General features: G+C 40.2%; 1 protein-coding gene across 1 annotated transcript; it reads right to left on the reverse strand.

Moving 5' to 3' along the window:
* Positions 1 to 18,307: 18,307 nt before the first annotated feature.
* On the reverse strand, positions 18,308 to 19,674 carry LOC113609820 (proliferating cell nuclear antigen-like). Its single transcript, XM_027087443.1, is given in 3 exon segments — positions 18,308 to 18,670; positions 18,673 to 18,921; positions 19,146 to 19,674. Coding segments are annotated over 3 exon segments (804 nt in total). The 5' UTR covers positions 19,660 to 19,674; the 3' UTR covers positions 18,308 to 18,629.
* Between the last annotated feature and the right edge of the window lie 1,733 nt (positions 19,675 to 21,407).

Consider the following 21,407-nt stretch of genomic DNA (forward strand, 5'->3'; position numbering starts at 1 on the left):
CACACACACACACACACACACACACACACACACACACACACACACACGAGACAAGATGGTGGATTTTTGATTGGGTGGGGTGTTTAAGAGGTTTTCTTTTGAATGCACGTATTTTCACTTTCCCCAAAACAAAGTACATTTTTAAAAATGTCATATATTGCAACATATTGATGCATTTGTCATACGTTTCTACTTAAATTATTAAGCACTTACGATTTAGATGGAATAATATGTAAGGGCAAAATTTATTTTAGATATAAAGTAAAGGAGGAGGGTGAGATGCTTTCTGCATCTCTTGATTACAGTTTGTGTTCCTACAAAAATAAGCAAAACAAATAAAAAGAGGGTCACCATTCAATTTAAGTTTCCAGGGGGAAGTGCATGTATCATGAAATGATTATGGACTTCAATGAAGAATGTCATCATTATGTAAATATGTATTTCCTTTTAATACAAAGTGTAATTTTGTGCCAGTGAAATGGAGTCTGAATAGTTATGTGTTTCTTTTATCCCTGGAAAGATTTATTAAACTTTATATAGATTATCTGGATATGTTGGATGCTTTGACAATAAATGACTATTTTCTTCAAAGCAATTATTGGGAAGGTGTTTTAAAATGTTTTTTGTAGCTAAGGGCTACACTCTGAGTATGTACCATATATTTTCATTGGGTGCCCGAAAAGAAGGGGAAGAAACTGCAGAACAGAGGAACGATAAACCCTACCCCACTTGTATTATTTACTCTAAGCCAGTTTTGAGCCTAAAAGTGAGAAGACAAAGTCTGATTATTATTTGGAAAATCTTTATCTGGAGAGTGTTGAGCTTCTTGATCAAAGGACAAATCATCTAAACAAAGATGCCTGCCATGAAGCTAACCTGTCCCTGGGATGTCATCATCTTTTCAGCAGCAGGATAACTAGCATTTTCACAAGTGGCCAAAGACAAATAATTTTCAGACCTGGATCAGGGAGACCAGGTGAAAAGCCCACTTTAGGTTCTACTAGTGATGCTTACATGGAAGAGTATCTCGTGCTCTAGAACCCTTCAGCTTTCTGTCATTACCCATTAAGAGACTCTATGGAGAGCTTCTTTAGAAACCAAGGTGAAATGGCCATGGTAGTGTATGTATTGGCCCAGTTTTCCCTGCACAGACTTGAACAGCTGCACAGCCTCTGGAAAAGAACTAGCCCTGGAGCATTACAATACAGAAGACCTTGAGAACTTTCCTCTTCTCCCTGCCCTTTGTCTTATGAAATGTCCCTCTGTACTCTTCATATAGTGACAACAGTTCTGAAACAGAGCATATGTATGTAGGTGTATGTGGTATGTCCAGAAACCATTAGATGCAAAACCAAATGAATGATGATCCTTTAGGTCTTAGGGTAGCTTGTACTTAATCCATGGACATCTTCAGAGTCACTCCATAGGTGCTCTAGAAACCAATATTACACTGTTTTATCTATCACAAGAGGTGTTCTTTCCCATTTGTAATTCCTTCCTTCACATCTTGCCAACCCTCCCCTATGTCAGAAGAAGGATATTTGTGAAAAGTTCTGAAATGCGAAACTTGCACAAGGTCTCATTGCAGGCCTTCGATGGTTTTCCCTAAAAGGATTTTGAAACCTTCATTATCTTAAGAGGACTACATAACGAGTTACCATTAGGCAGGTAGAGACCAGGGGTAAGGCAAAGAGATGTATCCATACTGTGATTGGTGGAAAAAGCAGGTTGACTTTCTTAAGATTATCCAAGTACTTTTTGTGCTACATTTCTTTGAGGCCTGATCTCACTTTTCCTAGGCAACAGTTAGGTGATCTGAAACACTAATCCCCAGCAAAGTGTGATGAGAAGAACAGTCCAAAATTCCCGTTCTAACTCTTCTCTGCATGACGAGTATGACCTTGCATCATTATTGGTATCATTAATTTACCTGCATTTTGGTTTTCTTATCTGTACAATGAGTGAGACAGGTTCTGCTATCTTTAAAGCACTTCTGGCACTGGAGAATTGTTTTTTCTAATGGTCTAATAGGCTCCAATGAAATCTAAAGGAGGCTTTCTAGAGAAAAGGCCAAGATTGCTTTGGAGTAAATTTGATGGCAAGAAGTGAGAAAGATATTTGGAGGTAAATGGAAGGTGGTCCGCAAGAGATCCTTAAACCACTATGCCTGAGAGGCTGACTAAATTGTCCATGCCTGGAACACTAGTGGATCTCTAGAGCAAAAGTTTCTTAAAAACCAACCAACCAACCCAGGTTGCATGGGGCCTAACTTAAAAACAAAAACCAAATAACAAACAAAAAACCCTGGAATGCCCCTTTGTTTCTGTCCCATCCTTCCAGAATCTTCCTTTCACTAGTTTTATTACATGTTGGGGATTCAAAGATGAACTTAGGTCTACAGAAACAGTAAGTAAATACTGCTTTTTGAAAAAGACTTCCCCATAGTGTAGAATCTTATTTTTTGAAGAACGCATGTAGACAATTTTGAGCTCCCCCTGTGTTTTCCTTTACATGGTCATTAATTTAATCACACAATCAGGAAGAAAGCCGAGCCTTGGCTGAGCTAATGCCCAGGCAATCCAGGTAGGTGTGTTAATGGCAGACACTCTAGGGCTGGGCAGTTTTGCTGACCAGGCTGCTTACAAGACTTTCTTTGGCTGGAAGCAGTAGGGGAAGGGTGCCCAAAGCTAGTTTTGCCTTCAGCCAAGACAAACTGAGAAATGTTTTATTTTAATGTTGCATTTTCAAGCTTTCGGATGTATCTTAACTTTGTCAAATGAGAGTTTCTAAAATCCCATAACCCCACTCATCTGCCAGGCTAGCTGAGGTTGCGGGCTGAAGCCGTAGGCATAAATGTCTGCACCCAGCTGCGGAGCAAACAAGGTCACAGGGTCATGCAGGCTTGTGCCGTGAAGTCCAGGCTGGGGGCCTGAGCTCCGAGTGCCTGCCGAAATCGCACGTCCCGAAGACTGGGGAAAAGGCAGCTCAAGCGGCTGCCGCACCAGCATTTGCTGTGTCCCAGTCAGGGGCAGAATGCTTGAGATTGACCCGGCGCCTAGCGTCTGCGATCTCCAAGCGTGCTCTCTGCGCGGACTGCGAACCCCTCTCCTCTTTGGGCGTTTGCGAGTGGGAGGGGGGACGCCTTTATTTTCCCAAGATGAGCTTGCAGAGTGTAGCTGACGCGTACAGGCGTGCGGAAACCGGAGGGTTGGGGAAAGAATGCACGCACATCTCTGCACCTGTTCGCAGGCGCTGGAGAGCCGAGACCGAAACCGGACCCACCTGGGAAAGTTCCCAAGGTCCTGGGCCCACTCCTAGGCTCTGTAGCTCTCCGAGGCCCAGAGGACCTTGTGTAGCCTTCGCGCCTGCGGGCCAGCCCGTTTCGAGCACGTGCTGCCGCAGCCGCCGCAGTCGGGCGCCTCGGTGGAGGTGAAGGGACAGGGGTCCCGCGGCATGGCGCATTTCTCCCTCCCACTCCCGTCTCTGAACCGCTGTGCACCGCCCGCTTTCCGTCCTCTATTAAGTTTGCCCTCCCCGCAGCTTATCTCTTTAGGCGCCCTGTCCAGTGAGCGTGACCCCCAGCGCGGAAACCTGGGACACCCGGGACAAGTCATACCCAGAAAACGACCAGGAAGTGCACGCCCTACTCCCACGACTCCGAGGGCCCCAAAGCGGCCTCGCCTCGTGAGTCAGGGGCTTCTCCTCTCTTTCTCCATCCGTGTCCATGATCGGCCCAGACTCCCTTCCGCCCGCTAGGACCGTGCAGCCGGCTCGGGTGGAGGAGTCCACGACTGGTCTGCAGGGCCCCGGGCAGATGCCCTTAGGGAGGCGCAGAAGCCCAGGTCTGTGGCAGCCCTCAGCCCTCGGCGGCGCGGAGACTCGGCGCGTAAGCGAATCATCGCCGACCGACCGACCTAGCGCGGGCAAGCGCGGCGACCGAGGATCCACGCGCAAATCTAAAAAAGGCTTTAGATTTCTTTTTTCTCCCCTTGCCCAATCCCATATTCTGCAATCGGTTAGCTTATTCTGTGGTATCTCCCGTTTCCCCTTCCCTCGATCCCTCCTGACTTCCACGCTCTTTTCCGTCTCTTAAGTACTTCTGGAGATTTGAGATCTTTCCTGGAGTTTTATTAGGAAACCCCTCTGATGATTCTCAAGCATTCAGGCAACTAACTCCTATGGTAGTCTCACCAGACCAACGGGAGACCGCACTGTCAATTTATTGGGCATTGAGGACTACTGCACACCCTACCCGGGTTTTCAAAGAGATGGGCAAATGCCAGTACCCACCCAGACAGCCCCCCCCAACACCCACCCACACACACACACACGTGTGTCGCTTCTTGAACAGTTCCTCCAAGGAGAGGAAGCAGCCGTCCTGACTTTTGAACTGATGTGCTTTTGGCCTTGCTTGGAAATATTGTCGTCCCTTGAAGGTGCAAAAATACCTCCAGGGGGTGTAGAAATACCTCACACCCTTCCCAGTTCAGCCCAGAAACTGAACTGGGGATGGGTGAGAAGCTGGGCCACCTCCTTTTCCTCTTCCAAATGCGTTTTGGTTGACAGGTGGTCCATGAAGCCTAGAATGATGAGGCAGAAACCTAAGTGTTAGGTCGGTGGACCTGAGTGCCTGCTGGCTCCATAATCTGGCTGGGCGGGCAGAAGGGGCACTCTCTGGCTCTCTGCTTCACAGATCCTATTCCTAAGGCAAATTTTGCTTTTCTTATTTTAAATTGGACTTAAAACTTTTTAGAAACATGTCTATTCTCCAGGACTAGAGGATGAAGAACCTGAAGTAAAAGTTCTTATAAAAAGTTCTTTTTAAAAACTCTCTAGGTTTAGAGGTCTGGTAAGGTGTTCTACTTGAATAGCTAACCTGGTTATGATAATTGTTATTTACTTATCCCTTTTCAAGTTATGTGTGTGTGTGTGTGTGTACTGGAATATATATGTATGCATGTTTGCACACATAGTATATATTTACACATATATGTATATATTATGTGCACATATATGTATTCACATATACAAATGTACATATCCATTTTAGTACACACATAGACACAGAACTGGTAGACACTATTCTAAGTACCTTTCATATGTTGACCTGGTTTAATTCTCACAACCTACCCAGGAGGAAACCTCCTAAGGGTCCCACTCTATCAAGTTTTAGGATTGTGTTGTTGGTATGGCTGTCATCTTGGAACAGAAAGCTGAGATGCAATACCAGAATGTAATGGAAAGAATAGTGGTTCCTAAGTCAGAAAGCCTGTCCGAATTTTGTGACCCTTCCATCTATGTGTCTCAGTTTACTTTACTTGAACTTGTGAATAATACTACCTGTGGGTTTATCACACAGATGTGTCTTGAAAAGCAAATAAAATCATTCATGTAGAAGCTTTGATACTATTATACACGATTGACTTCGCAGTTGGTGAAAGAGATATACTTTTAGCCTCAACTTATCTTCCTCACGTGGTCAGGAACCTCTATAAGAAATCCTCAGGAACCACTATAAGAAATCTTCTGTGGTCTTGACTTTCTTTAATGATCTTTGCTCATTTTTAAGCACAGGTGGGAGTAACAGCTGGTTTGATTTTGTGGATGTGTATTTAACTACTCAATGCTTCTTCCTTATGTCCCAAACTTACAGAAGGGTCACTGAAAAAAAATATTTGAGAAATAAAAGCAAGCAAGCCATCCAGGGATATGTAGTTTTAATTGCCTTAGTTAGAATAATCTTAAACTATGAGTACAATGTGTTCCCGGCACTTAAAACTTATATGCGATCAAAACACTAAGAATGAAATGGGCTATAAGAGGAGTCCTAGCTATAATCTGCCTTGCTGTAGAAAAGATGATCAAAATGTAGAAGAGTAGCCCATTTCTCTTCCTGAGTACCATGTAACAAAGGGCATCTTGCTTAGAAAGATGTCTCAGTGCTTAATGAAGACAACTCTGGGTCTGCAGATCATGGGGATCCATGAATGATACTAAAAAATGAGTCAGTGTCATTAGAAGGGGGCCCTGACTCCAGCTCACGTTTTTTAGTGTTTTTAAATGGACCTTGAGCTAGAATGCATTATTTTATTGTACATTTCCCCTCCTTTATAATGGAGATTTGAAGAGTACCTACACTATCTTCTTCTCTTTCCCAAATCTTCCAGGGAGTAAATTCTTCAGGGAAATATTAAGAGCCTTTGTAAACCAAGAACAGGAATAAGATTTGGAAGAAAAAATCATAGGAGAAAAGTAACTAACTCTATCAGTTCTTTGTCCCTTCACTTCTTTTCAGATGTCTAGCCACCAATTCCAAATTTCTTTCATCCCAGCCCCCCCCCTTTTTTTTTCTGGAGAAAAGCTGGACTGTGGGTTTCATAGGAGAAATCCAGAAAACAGGCACACCCTTGACCAGCAACCCAGAGCACATCTTCTTTGGGGGAATCTTCTTTGGAATCTGGGAAAATGTAGCATGATTACACTTTTCTCTGGGGATTCATCTCAGCTGGGTGTGCCGGTGTTACACTATTGCTTGTAGAACTCAAAGTAGACTTTTCAGTATTTAGTAACTTTTTTGGTGAAGCGTGCAACTTAAATAAAAAAAAAAAAAAGCATTTGATGACTTTTTTCCTCCCAGACAAACAAACGAAGTAAGATCTGTTTTCCCCTCTGGCAAGATTTCACTGGGTCTTTGAAAAAGAAAAACATAGCCAAACAGCGACACCCAGCCCCCAAAATGATGCAAATCATGCAGTTAGAAAAATCTTAGTATCCATAGGATTCTCTAGGTTCAGGGGGTCCAAAATGGAGGTGGAGGGAAAAAAAAAAGGAGGAAATATTACTGCAGGGTCCCTCCTAGAAAGAGGGGTAAATCAGACTTCTCCATTAAAATCCTTTTGGATTTTTAACTTAATCCTTTTGGATTAAATTAAACTATTTGCTTTAGCAGGGCTGGATAGAGGTAAATAGTGAATGCCATGAAGTTTATCTTCATGGACATTTAATGTGCTCTCTGAATTCCATCTCAGAACCTCTCATCCTCAGTTGCCTCTGCCTTATGGCTTTGTTAGATCTCCCTTAGTCCTTTCCCCTCCAGCAAAGAGATGGTAGAGAAAATTCCCACCAGTATGAATAAATAGGAAGAAAAAAATTTAAATTGACTTGAAGGTATTTTTTCCTCCGTTTGCTTTTTGGGGCTTAATTTCTAATTTTGGAACAATCTAAGGAAAGATGAGACATTGGTATGCAGAGGTACTTCTCTTTGGGAGTGATAATGCCTAAAACTGCTTTCAAATCAGAGATCTTTGATTTTGAGACTGCACTTGAAAGTGTTTATTAAGCTTGCAAACATGTCTAAACTTAAAACCAGGGAGATATTTAGAAAACCTACCTTTCAAAAATCTAATTCCACGCATAGTAAAGATAATAGCATGGTAAGACAAGTTTCATCAAGTTACAAGATTGCCAGCAGCTCACATCTGAATTTCTTAAATCCTTTAAATATTCAAAATACATCTATTTTGGTATTAAGGCAATTTTATAGCAGCTCAAAAACAGGAACCTGGGATTTCAGATAACACAAATTTCTCTTTTCTGGGATGGTGGCTTTCCTTTGAACACATTTCAGGAGAAGAAACTTAAAGTTTAATATGTACAGTTTCTGAGTCCGTGTCATATCGGTTCTTTACAACAGCCTGTTCAGGGACCCAGGAGCATAGTCAACTGGAAAATCAGGTAAAGATACTGAAAAAAAGAGGACTTCTGTAACAAGTTCACAATTTCATTGACTCAGTGAGAGAACAACCCCAAAAGAAAGTAATTCCCAGAAACTCACATTCTCAGAAATTTTCATCAGAAATGATAGAAAGAGCTATCATCTCTATCATTACTGTTCTATTAAAGAGTTATTAAGAGCTCCCAGAGCAGAGGAAAAGTAATATCTTTGGGATTAAAGAGGCCCTAGAGAGAGAGAGGGAAATCTCTACATCACCTATGTAGCTGTTAAAAATGCAGATTCTCAAACTCACCTCCAAAAATTGAGTAGATCTCATGAGGGACCCAGAATCTTGCATTTTAAATAGTCATTAGGTGATTCTAGAGCAGGTGGTTCTCGATGCACACTTTGAGAAATACAGTGCAGGGGTTAGAACAGCAACCAGCCCTATAGAAACTTAAAGTAAAATGTGTGCGTCCTCAGTCTAGAAAAGTGCTCTGTTTCTGAAATACTGAGGCTAAATTGACTTATAGTGCTATAAATATACATTAAATTAAAAAAACTCTTCAGTGATGCTCTATCTTTGTTTCAGATCGATTTTTTTCCATTTCCGGTGTTTCATAACATGTCTACGTTTTGCTGTTCTTTTCTCACTCAAGTCTTGGTCACTTTGAACAACAAAACAATATAAATGCATAAGAAAGCCTCTGTTAAAGAAAACCTTTAAGCTAAATCTTTATGGAAAAATTTTTAACTGTTCTTGGATCATCACCCGCTGAGGGGTTTAATTTTTATTTTTTGGATTTCGATACATTAGGTTTTCTAAAATCATGTCACAACTTACTTGTATATGTGTGTTCACAGCCTGCACCAACTCATACTCTGACCCCAAGCTCCTAAAAGCCCTCTTTACCCATGGATTTTGGATAGGTAATAGCAGCAGAATTGAAAATCTCTTGAGCTACCTGTTTGCTCCCTGTTCCAGATGACCAATCAACCACGGCAGCTTCTCTGCTGATGCCTGCACAGAGGCTGCCGTTTCTAATGGTGAGTGATTCTAAGCCAACGACTCCTGCTGCAGAAGCTACTGGTGCCAGGGAAACAGTCTCCACCATTGGCTTCATCTCCCTGAATTTGCTAACTTGTTACTATGGCTTCTACCTAGGACTCAGGCCTAAATCTGAGGAGGTGGCCAGCAAATCCTGGCAGCACGGTGGAGGAGGAATGCAGTACTCACAATAACCCATCAGTTCTGATGTTGCCCATTGTCACTGAACACAATACAGGCTCCTGGAATGCTTTTTTTTTTTTTTTTTGCAGTACGCGGGCCTGTCACTGCCGCGGCCTCTCCCATTTCGGAGCACAGGCTCTGGACGCGCAGGCTCAGCGGCCATGGCTCATGGGCCCAGCTGCTCCACGGCATGTGGGATCTTCCCGGACCGGGGCACGAACCCGTGTCCCCTGCATCGGCAGGCGGACTGTCAACCACTGTGCCATCAGGGAAGCCCTGGAATGCATTTTTAATGGAAATATAACTGTAATGAGCCTGCCCTATTGGGCTTCTAAGTTTGTCAGGACATGCCTGAATTCAAGGGTAGATGCAGTCTAATACTGGGACCAGAGCTACAAGATCGTTTTAATGTCCACACAGTGCTATATTAGAACAGAGAATCCTGCTAAAAATTAGATTAGATTTCAGATCTAACATCTAATCTCCTTCTTGTTCTGCCGTTCTCTAGCTGTGTGACCTTGGATGAACTAACTTTACCAAGCCTCAACCTTTTCACCTGTAAAATGAGAGGGTTAGACTAGATCAGAGCTTCTCAGACTTTTGGGTTCATAATAATTACTAGGGCACCTGATAAAAAAGACATGGCTCCATTTCTGGAGATTCAGAATGAAGACAGCAATGGCCCATGTGTAGGAATTTGCATTTTAATAAACCCTCTGGGTGATTCTCTAACCACCTTTGAGAAATATTTGTCTAAAATCAGTGATTCTCTACTCAGGTCTCAGAAATGATTGGGAAGTTTTTTCAAAATACTCATGACTGGTCCCACTGCAAATTAATTCATCAGAATATCTGGGTCTGGGAACAGGCATTGGTGTGCTTTAAAAGTTCTTCTGTGTGGCAAGGGTCAATAATCAGTGGATTAGGTAATCTCTAAGGTCTTTCCTTAGCTCTAGAACTTGGACTTTCAATCTAGGATTTTTGGTTCTACCACAATACCTCAGTTTAGAAAATGGGGCATTCTGTGTATACAGACTTACTCATTGTTATGGTCTGAATTGTGTTCCCCCTTAAATTCATATGTTGAAGTCCTAACCCTTAGTACTTCAGAATGTGACTATATTTGCAGGTAGAGCCTTTAAAGAGGTAATTAAAGTAAAATAGGGTCATATGGGTGGATTCTAATCCCATATGACTGGTGGCCTTGTAAGAAGAGGAGATTAGGACACACACAACACAGACGTTCAACCATGAGAGGACACAAGGAGAAGGCTGCCATCTGCGAGTCGTGGAAAGAAGCCTCTGAAGAAACCAACCCTGCCAACACCTTGATCTTAGACTTCTAGCCTCCAGAATTGAGAGAAAAGAAATGTCTACTGTATAAGACCCCCAGTTTGCACTGTTTTGTTATGGTAGCCCTTGAAAGCTAATATATTAGTCAAAGTTTTCTGAAACTTATGACTTTAAAGAAAATAGGATTTGTCTTATTATTCATTCAGAACCAACTTATATCTAGTATGGACACAAACTAAACACACACACACACACACACACACACACACAAGTGATTTAATGAGTTTTTTTTTTCAAAATCTTGATGGAAGATAGGCTATGGAAATAAGTGAAAGCTACGACCTAATCTTGAGGATGATATTTTAAACAGGACTAAGAAAATTTTCAGTGCTTTTTGCTACTAACAATAAATAACAAACCTGATTTCAATTAAAAAATAAATCACTACCAAATTTTTAATGTGATCATGTAAATTTAATGTAAATTTTAATTATGAGCATATGTGAAGTGAAATTTATTAATTTTAATTCTGGGTTTTATAAGACAACCCTGTTCCCTATCTTAATACATCTTTAATTCCTTATGCCTCTTTCTTAAGGTTTCTTTAGTCTTAATTTCAGTTGGGTCAACTAAAAAGGAAAACTACTCAAAAAAAGTAATTTTCATCATACCCTGGAAAAACAAATTTAGACTGTAAAGAAAAAGATATATTGCCACCTAGTGGAAAATAGGCAGAATCATCTGGTTGTAATTTAGGTTTAAACTACAAAATGGTTAGTACAAGAAATGTTTTAAAATGTTTTTTGATCATGAATAATTACGCTTTGTTAATGAAAGGATGTCTTCCATGTTTAGCTGCAATACCACCTTTGACTTTTATATATTCTTTACTTTTATTTAGCAACTGCTCATACACATGTAGTATATGCTGCTTGATAAAGTTGAACTTAATCTTTATCAAAGATATTTAGCTAAAATGACAAAAGAATTTACAACTAAATATTAAATATTTACCACCCACAAAAGGTCAGTAATATAGTAAACAACCAATGTAAATATAGCTGACTGAGCTTGGGCAAGTCACAGCTCTGGACTGTTTCCTCATCTAAAAAAATGAGGTTGAACTACACGATTTATTAGACATTTTCAATTCTAATATGTTCAGATTATATATCTATAATACATGCTTATAGTTATTAAGGTCACGGTCTTTTTAATAATTCGGAGAGTACCCAAACTTGGTTTAGGAACCAGTGTTGGTGAGTTAATAGGTGTATGTCTTTGGAGTAATGTTTCAGCACAAAACTGAAAGAAGCTTATTAATGGGAATGAAGTTCCTATCTATTTATTTGGTTGCCAGGTTCCCAGGGTTTTTTTTTTCCATAAGAGTAAGATGACCTGGCTAATTTTAACTTCAGCAATTACATTCTATCCAGCTAAGTTATCCTTGCAGCTTCTGTTTTGATATAGCATCCTTTATTGTTTCCTGTCCTAAACTTTTAGGAAGTTGCTAGTAACTGATTTACTGTTGCTGACCTTTAATAAGCATGAAGGATAATATTAATTACTTGGTAATTCTGTAGGTCTTTCTTACCATAGGCCAGGGAAGGAAAGGAGAGTTTAAAGATGCTTCCCTTTTAATAGCCCTTGGTGTGTAACAAGAGTGTCACAATCCTTAATTAGTTAACCCTACTATGTGTATGCCCTCGGAAAAGGTCCTATTTCAGGTGATGTAATTCAGAGAGCTTAAGTTATCAAATTGTTTGTGCTCAAATTGTTGGATACAATTTCTTGCTGTACAGCATTAAGGCAGAAGTCTTTCCCTTTCAAATAGGATGGATTTAATGTGCAAATGTCATTATGTCTATAGGAAATAAGGAAGCATGCTAAGTTAGTAGGTGTCATGAAATACTACAGATAGGTAGTTTGCTATAATCACTCAACCTTTAAATAATTAATTGTGAGAAACTGCATTTATATGAGCATTAAGAAAATAGTTAGAAGACATAGGAAAGATTGATATCAAACTTCTGTTCGATGCTTTATCCAGAAATAAGGCCCTAGGGAATGCTAATTGTATTATTTCTAGTAACTTCCCTTACTTGTCCCTTTTTCTGTCCCACCCTCACCCCCCAACAGAGGCAAGAAAGGAAAAGGAACAAAAGAGAGAGAAATGGCTAATTTTCCAGAGTACATTTATTCTAATAAAGTCACAGAAAGTTGCTACTGACATCTGAGAACAGAGAAGACATCTAGGGTCTCAGTTTTTCTTCCTAGAAACTCTTTTTGTGTGCTCTCTTTAGTAATAATTGATTCTTAGGTGCATATTGTGATACTTTTTGCCCATTTTACCTATTCTATTTTCAAACAAGCAAAACTGAAGAAAAATAATGTTCTAAGTCTCAAATATGTAGCTAGAAACTACCTGTCTTCTTAGAATGCATAACTCTTTCTCCTCTATTGCTTTTTCTATATGAATAACCAGATCCACCTAGTTTCAGAGGTAAAAATTTCAGTTAATAGTGTGAAATACTCTTTATTCTATCAGATTACATGGCTGCTTCACATCATTTTCATTATCAATGTCACCAGCCTGTTATATATCGTCAAATTTCTCAGTTACGTAGGTAGTTTCAGCAATAAAATATAAGAGAGGGGTATACTGCATGCTTGAAACAATGGTTGGATGTGACAAGGACAAATTAAAGGTCATGACACATGTCATTAGGGAAGCAGTCTCTATAGGTTTGAAAAAAACTATCAGATTGATCTATGACTTAAATTTCAACATAATTTAATATATCTGTTCCTTGAACAGATACATCTGTCAACTGATTACCATTATTATTCTCTTTAAGATAGCATTTTCCCCTGCATTGTAGTGGAAGAGTACTAAAGAACATATGAAATAATGAGATGATTCCCGCTCTAGGAATCTATTATTAAAATATTCCATTTCAACTAAAGAAGGCATCCTAAGTACAGACTCATGGAATGGGTACTTTGTAAGGTAACTTTGCTTTGACTGCATTGATTTTTTCCTTTTTATTATCCAAATGCACTTTCATTTGATACACATTCCAGGGAAGCAGAATTTAAAAAGTCAAAGGTTTTTTTTCACAATAAATGAAAAGAAATTTTTGAAGTCGTACATGTTAAATTCCAGGCATTTTCTATGGCTCCTGATAGAAAGAAGTTGCAGTATAATGAAATAGTTTGGAAATACTGCTCGTACTTAGAATTCAGAGAGAGTTAAGATGGAAAAATGTCCCAGAAATACAGGCAAAACTGACAATAGTTCTTTCTGATAAAATATTGGTCTGCTTAACAGAAAAATGTTTTATTAACCCTCAGTTCTATTGAGCACATTTATACATGTGCATGATAATAAGCTTATTTATATTCAACCAAACATTCATTTGGCAAGCAGTCTAGAATATTCCACTATTCTAAGAGTCAAACAAATGCCTGAGAGATTCAAAGTCTTTGTTTCTTTTTCAGTATCTCAAATCATAACGATTCTTTGCCCTCTTGTTTCTGCACTCTGTAAAGCATATTAATTGACAGACTACACAAGCTGCCTAAATGGCTTTCTCTATCTACCTTAGAGGTAGAGCCTTCATTTGGGGCTTATATATGATATTTTTAACACCTCTGTGTATTTGAGTGGATGAATTTGGCTTCTAGGCGGACTGAAAAAAGTCACAAGTTTTTATTTTATTTTATCTTGTTAGAGATTTTTTTTCTTTTGGTTCATTGGTGGGAAAAAACTTAAGTCAGGGTTCAGAATTTTTGGCTAGGCAGCTAATAAGAATGATATTCAGATATCGAGACAACTGATGACCTAAGGAATGACCACTGCCCTTTCTTGCTTTTCTAGGTTTTCTGACTCCAAAAACAGGTATCAGAGTCAGAGAGACCATAGCATTTCTTCTCGGTAGTTGTCTGTGCAGTGTGTACTGTTGGCAAGTCACCTTACTTTTCCGAACCTCAGTTTTCTCCCCTGTAAAGTGGAATACTGAAGACCACATAAGGTTGTTGTAAAGACTGGAGATAAAGTTTGGAAGTCCAAGTCACCTAGCAGGCACTAGATGCATAAAAATTATTTTCATAACCCCACTCTCTAGGTCTTTGTGAATTTTCCATTTCCTTGGGGTTACTCAACTTTATAAACTGTTTTCTCCCTTTTGTGAATGAAGGGAGGCATCTTCGGTACTCTATGTGTACAAAGAAGAGGACATTGCTGGGAAACTATGAAAGATTTCCTGGGATGCAGGCTGTTTCTTTTCCTGAGAATTGCAGGTGGGAAACTAAGACAAATACAGCTGGAGCCTGAACCGCGGACTCCTCCACTTGACAGAATAGATTCCTTACCTCCCCTCAACATCTTGGGTAAAAATCCACTCCCCCAGTCTCCTCTGGAAGCTCACTACTCCAGAGAGCTCCCTTCCCTGGTGGTCTGGTGGAGCCCAGGAATGCTGGCCTTTAGGGCACACAGACCAGACCTGTTTGCTCACTCAGACTCAGAGTGAGCAGCATGGGAGGTCTTGATAAGCTGGCTTCTTAAGCACGTAAGGCACTTTCCGAGCACTTGTATAGGCTGGTGAGACAAATTGTCAAGTGGTCGCTAAGAAGTCTGTATTCAAAGAAAAAAAAGAATAAAAGCAAGGTTTTTATTAGCATATTATCCTATTAGAACCCTAAAAGATGATTCTATATAGAATATTTTCAGATCTCTACGTTTAACTTTGGAAAAGAATTATCCTATCTCTTTAAATAGCCTTCCAGTTCTCCTTTTTTCCTAAATTACCTGGATGCTAGAAGAATTTAAACCAGGAAGGATGAAAAATTCGTGGCTCTGTAGTTTTCATTCTAAAGGAATTGAGTAAAAAGGAAAAACAAAACATGAAAAATAGATGAAAGTAATACTAAGCTTACACACCCCATTCCATTTTAATATTTCTCTGAATGGGTGTGGGGTTGAGCTACAAGAGGTTTTCAACGGTTACTGAAATCTTATTAGTCCCATAAAACTATATTATATTAGTTAAAGAAGACTTATAAAGTTCTCCTTCTAAAAATCTCCTCACCACAAGATGATTACTAATTTAAAAATTTTCAGAAATTAATTTTTAACTCTAATCAAAAATTACAGTTTCTCTGGGTTAGAAAGAGTAAAATGATCATTCCAGGAATTTTCTATGCTCCTTGGAACTTGCACAGAATTTCTATGTTTACTTGAAAATACAGTTTCTGAATATATTTGCTTTTATATTCAAGAAATTTCATCTTAACTTTTTTTCGCTCTTTGGGAAAAAATGGTTCTTCTTTTTTTTTATTAGAATATATCGTGATTTTTTTGGGGGGGGGCCTTCACTTCCGTGGCCTCTCCCGTCGTGGAGCACAGGCTCCAGACACGCAGGCTCAGCGGCCACGGCCCACGGGCCCAGCCGCTCCGCAGCACGTGGGATCCTCCCGGACCGGGGCACGAACCCGCACTCCCTGCATCGGCAGGCGGACTCCCAACCACTGCGCCACCAGGGAAGCCCCTATATCGTGATTTTTGAAGAGAAATATCATCTTTAACTTGGTGAGAACCTCTTCTACTTTTACTATTTTATCACCCTACTGTAAATCAACATCTTGTCTCCAACGTGTACTTTTTAATGAACTTCCTTCAAGATCCTGAAGTCAGGAAACAACTGGTGCTGGTTTGTGGCACTTATTCATCAGAGGATTTGAGCCCCTGCAGAGGATTGGCCTCACTTTTTTAACTGGAGTATAGTTGATTTACAATGTTGTGTTAATCTCTGCTGTATGGCAAAGTGATTCAGTTATAAATATATAATTATTCTTCATATTCTTTTCCATTATGATTTATCACAGGATACTGAATATAGTTCCCTGTGCTATACAGTAGGTAGGTCCTGGCTGTTTATCAATTCTATATATACTAGTTTGCATCTACTAGTCCCAAACTCCCACTCCATCCCTCCCCCATCCCCCATCCCCCTTGGCAACCACAGGTCTGTTCTCTATGTCTGTGAGTCTGTTTCTGTTTAATAGATAAGTTCATTTGTGTCATATTTTGGATTCCACAGGTAAGTGATGTCATATGGTATTTGTCTTTTTCTGACTTACGTCACTTAGTATGATAATCTCTAGGTCCATCCATGTTGCTGTAAATGGCATTATTTCATTCTTTTATGTGGATCAGCCTTATTTTATTTATTTATTTTTAAAATAAATTTATTTATTTATTTTTGGCTGCGTTGGGTCTTTGTTGCTGCGTACAGGCTTTCTCTACCTGACATGAGAGGGGGCTAATTTCTGTTGCGCTGCACGGGCTTCTCATTGCAGTGGCTTCTCTTGCTGCGGAGCACAGGCTCTAGGCGCGCAGGCTTCAGTAATTGTGGTGTGCACGCTCAGTAGTTGTGGCTCACAGGCTCTAGAGCGCAGGCTCAGTAGTTGTGGTGCACGGGCTTAGTTGCTCTGCAGCATGTGGGATCTTACTGGACCAGGGCTTGAACCAGTGTCCCCTGCATTGGCAGGTGGATTCTTAACCACTGTACAAACAGGGAAGCCCCAGCCTTATTTTAGAATGTGAGGAACCAGCACGTGGTGTGGGTCAGTCTTGCAGGTGCGCTGTTGACTGGCAAAGTGGGAGGTGAAAGAAATGAAGCACTCGGCCCACAGAGGCAAGTGCTGGTGAGATCCTATCACTCATTCCTTATAGATCTAAACCGTCTGTCCTGGTCCGACTGGAAATGTATTTTTGGCCGATAAACGCTATTCCATGTGTGAAAAGTACTTTTTAAACTTTATTTATTTATAGTTTTAAATAAATTTATTTATTTATTTTGTATCTATTTTTGGCTGCATTGGGTCATCGTTGCTGCGGGCGGGCTTTCTCTAGTTGCCTCGAGCGGGGGCTACTCTTTGTTGCAGTGCACGGGATTCTCATTGCAGTGGCTCCTCTTGTCGTGGAGCACGGGCTTCAGTAGTTGCAGCACACGGGCTCAGTAGCTGTGGCTCATGGGCTCTAGAGCACAGGCTCAATAGTTGTGGCACACAAGCTTAGCTGCTCTGCAGCATGTGGGATCTTCCCGGACCAGGGCTTGAACCTGTGTCTCCTGCATTGGCAGGCAGATTCTTTTTTTTTTTTTTTTAAATGTCGAGCTTTATTAAGTATAATTTACATATGATAAAGTACAATTGGATTAGTTTTGAGAGATTCATATAGTCTTGGAACCATCATCATAACGTAGATAAAATATTTTCATCACTCCAGAAATTTCCATCAGGCCCCTTTGCAGCCAATATCCTTCCCCAAACCCAGGCACACAGAAAGGTAATGAATAGTTACCTACTGGATACAGTGAGTTCTACCGTCACTGCAAGTACGACAGAAATCTGTCACTTAATCCACCAAACACAAAATACACCGGAAAAAAGGACTACAATAAAGGAATTCTCAGTATGCAGCATGGCAATTTGTGACCTTGCAGCACAATTACTGCTTGGCCTTTTTCACTTTCTTGGTTGAATCCAACATCCATGGAACTAAGCCACCTTCATCCTTTAAGGGAATAAGTCCCCACAAAAGGCTACTTACGCTAGAGAAATTATTTTTGCACAAACATACTCCTTGGGACCTATCAGGATCTACTAAAACTTCCAAGACTCCTGTACAAGGCTCCCTAGGCTAATGAAACACTTCCCTGTAATAATGCTAGTCTTATAAAGCTGACAGAACTTTGGGTACATTAAGCTTCTGTAAAGTGTTAGTTTCTGCTAGCAAAACTGACAAAATATTATGTATTTGTTCTACTCTCCCCTTTTCATTTCTTGAGCTTAAGTCAGAATACCAAAATAAGTTTGGCAAATGAATCCCCCAAAATACTTTGTCACCTGCTGTATCTGGAATACTTTTTATCACTGTATCTAATGTCATATCAACCTGCTCTAGACTGGAAAAATAAGCTCATTTACATGAGCTGCTTGAATTGTGAATTCTCTAGGATACTTGCAACCATCGTGGTCCAAATGAAGGCACTGTCCTGTGATGCTTGAAATTCAAATGACTTTTATTTAAATTGAAAACAATACTTAAAACTGCATTTAGAGTCAAAATCCTTTTGTTTATAAAAATTATAAGGAGTATTCCTAGGTAAGGCAAACTTATTACTCGGTTAACAAGACCAGATTTGACTTTGGACTTTACTCTTTGAACAAACTGTAGAGAATGGAGGAAAAAAAAAGTTATTTACAGAAAACAATATCTACATATGTACTCAGAGGTACAAAGACAAAACAGACTTAAGTATGTGCTAGCATCTCAGAAACAGTTCTCAAAGAGCTTAGTTTTATTTCCTTGAATTTCAAGAATGTCTAAGATCCTTCTTCATCCTCGATCTTGGGAGCCAAATATACTTTAAATGTCTCATATCAGCAATTTTATACTCTACAACAAGGGGTACATCTGCAGACATACTGAGTGTTACTGTAGGAGAGAGTGGAGTGGCTTTTGTAAAGAAGTTCAGGTACCTCAGTGCAAAAGTTAGCTGAACTGGTTCATTCATGTCTATGGTAACAGCCTCCTCTTCTTTATCAACATTACTCGTTTGTGACAACTTAATATTTCCATTTCCAAGTTCTCCACTTGCAGAAAATTTCACTCCATCTTTTTTGTTTTGTTTTGTTTTTGTTTTTGTTTTTGTTTTTGTGTGGTACGCGGGCCTCCCACTGCAGCGGCCTCTCCTGTTGCGGAGCACAGGCTCCGGACGCGCAGGCCCAGCGGCCCTGGCTCACGGGCCCAGCCGCTCCGCGGCATGTGGGATCCTCCCGGACCGGGGCACGAACCCACGTCCCCTGCATCGGCAGGCGGACCCTCAACCACTGCGCCACCAGGGAAGCCCTCACTCCATCTTTTTGCACAGGAAATTACAACAGCATCTCCAATATGACTGAGATCTCGGCATATACGTGCAAATTCACCAGAAGGCATCTTTACTACACAGCTGTACTCTTGTTCTAGAATTCCAAGTTGTTCAACATCTAAATCCATTAACTTCATTTCATAGTCTGAAACCTTTTCTTGATTTGGAGGTTCAAATACAAGTGCCAAGGTGTCCGCATTATCTTCAGCCCTTAGTGTAATGATGTCTTCATTGCCAGCACATTTCAGTATTTTGGACATGCTGGTGAGGTTCACGCCCATGACCAAGTTGCCATCGCAGCGGTACGTGTCGAAGCCCTCGGAGCACAGGGTGAGCTGCACCAAAGAGACATGGGACGAGTCCATGTTCTGCAGGTTCATGCCGCTCGAGCTGATGTCCCAGCAGGCTTCGTTGATGAGGCCCTTAAGCGCCTCAAGCACCTTCTTCAAGATGGAGCCCTGGACCAGGCGCGCCTCGAACATGGTGGCGGAGTCGCAATGACACGGCTGCTGGCGGAAGGAAGGAGGAAGGTGTAGCCGGCTTAGGCTTCAGAAGATGAGAACGAGCGGCGGAACTAACTCACGAACGCTTGAGACGGAGAAAGCCCACAACCAGCCCGCAGCGCCTGCAGCAATTTAATCGGCAGGCAGATTCTTAACCACTGCGCCACCAGGGAAGTCCTCTAAAGTTTATTTTAAATATATTAGATTATATCAGGAGAATTTATGAACTCTTTCTGAAATTATGATTTTTAAATTTTGAAAACAATCAAAATAAATACATTATGTTACTAAATCTGTTTTTAAGATACGTTATCAAGATTCTGTGTCTTCAGCAACTTATATTCATAATAAAAACTTATTTTTTTCAAAATGCAAAACTTGTTTTTAAACATCTTTATTGGAGTATAATTGCTTTACAATGGTGTGTTAGTTTCTGCTTTATAACAAAGTGAATCAGTTATACATATATATATGTCCCCGTATCTCTTCCCTCTTGCATCTCCCTCCCTCCCACCCTCCCTATCCCACCCCTCTAGGTGGTCACAAAGCACCGAGCTGATCTCCCTGTGCTATACGGCTGCTTCCCACTAGCTATCTATTTTACGTTTGGTAGTGTATATATGTCCATGCCACTCTCTCACTTTGTCACAGCTTACACTTCCCCCTCCACGTATCCTCAAGTCCATTCTCTGGTAGGCCTGTGTCTTTATTCCCGTCTTGCCCCTAGGTTCTTCATGACTATATTTTTGTTGTTTTTTTTAGATTCCATATATATGTGTTAGCATATGGTATTTGTTTTTCTCTTTCTGACTTACTTCACTCTGTATGAGAGACTCTAGATCCATCCACCTCACTACAAATAACTCAATTTCATTTCTTTTTATGACTGAGTAATATTCTATTGTATATATGTGCCACATCTTCTTTATCCATTCATCTGTTGATGGACACTTAGGCTGCTTCCGTGTCCTGTCTATTGTAAATAGAGCTGCAATGAACATTGCGGTACATGAATCTTTTTGAATTATGTTTTTTTCAGGGTATCTGCCCAGTAGTGGGATTGCTGGGTCAAAATGCAAAACTTTATACATGAATCTAAGAGTCCACTAGAGGTCACTTTTTCAACTTATTTCCCGTAAAAATAGAAAAATTTAGCTTTGATTCCTGTCATTGAATCTTTTATACATGACTTTGTTTTCCATGTTGGAACTTTTGATTCCTCCCAGAAAAATTTCTTCTATTTCTCACTCTTTTTCCTGAAATCTTTCTAATACTGGATCATACATCCTTATGTTTCAAGTATATTTTCTATTGTGACATTTTTAATGACCTTCTTAGATATCTAATTAAGTCTATATTATTTTTGATTATTTAAATATCTCTATTTGAACACTAGCATCTAGAACATGTGTCTATTTCCTGAAGTTTTCATGGACTTTTAAATGCTGTATTAGTGTGAAAGAACCAGAGTACAGTCTTCCTAAGACTTAGAAACAGCTGCTCAATTTCTGCTTTTTGTCACAAACACTAGTGCTGATGAAAAACATCCAGTGTCAACACCTGTTGAATCAAATCTCTGAATTTCATCATTCTTGATTTAATTTCCCTAGTGATCCATTAGATTCATGTTCTGAATCACTTTTTAAAAAGCAATGACTCTAAACTGTGAATGCCTAATGTATTTTTGTTTATCTAACACATTTTTTTGCTTGAGGCTTGACTAGCAT

The sequence above is a fragment of the Aethalodelphis obliquidens genome, unplaced genomic scaffold, assembly GCF_003676395.1.
Source record: "Aethalodelphis obliquidens isolate GAN/ISIS:26980383/991018 unplaced genomic scaffold, ASM367639v1 scaffold59, whole genome shotgun sequence".
In the NCBI taxonomy this organism is placed as follows: Eukaryota; Metazoa; Chordata; class Mammalia; order Artiodactyla; family Delphinidae; genus Aethalodelphis; species Aethalodelphis obliquidens.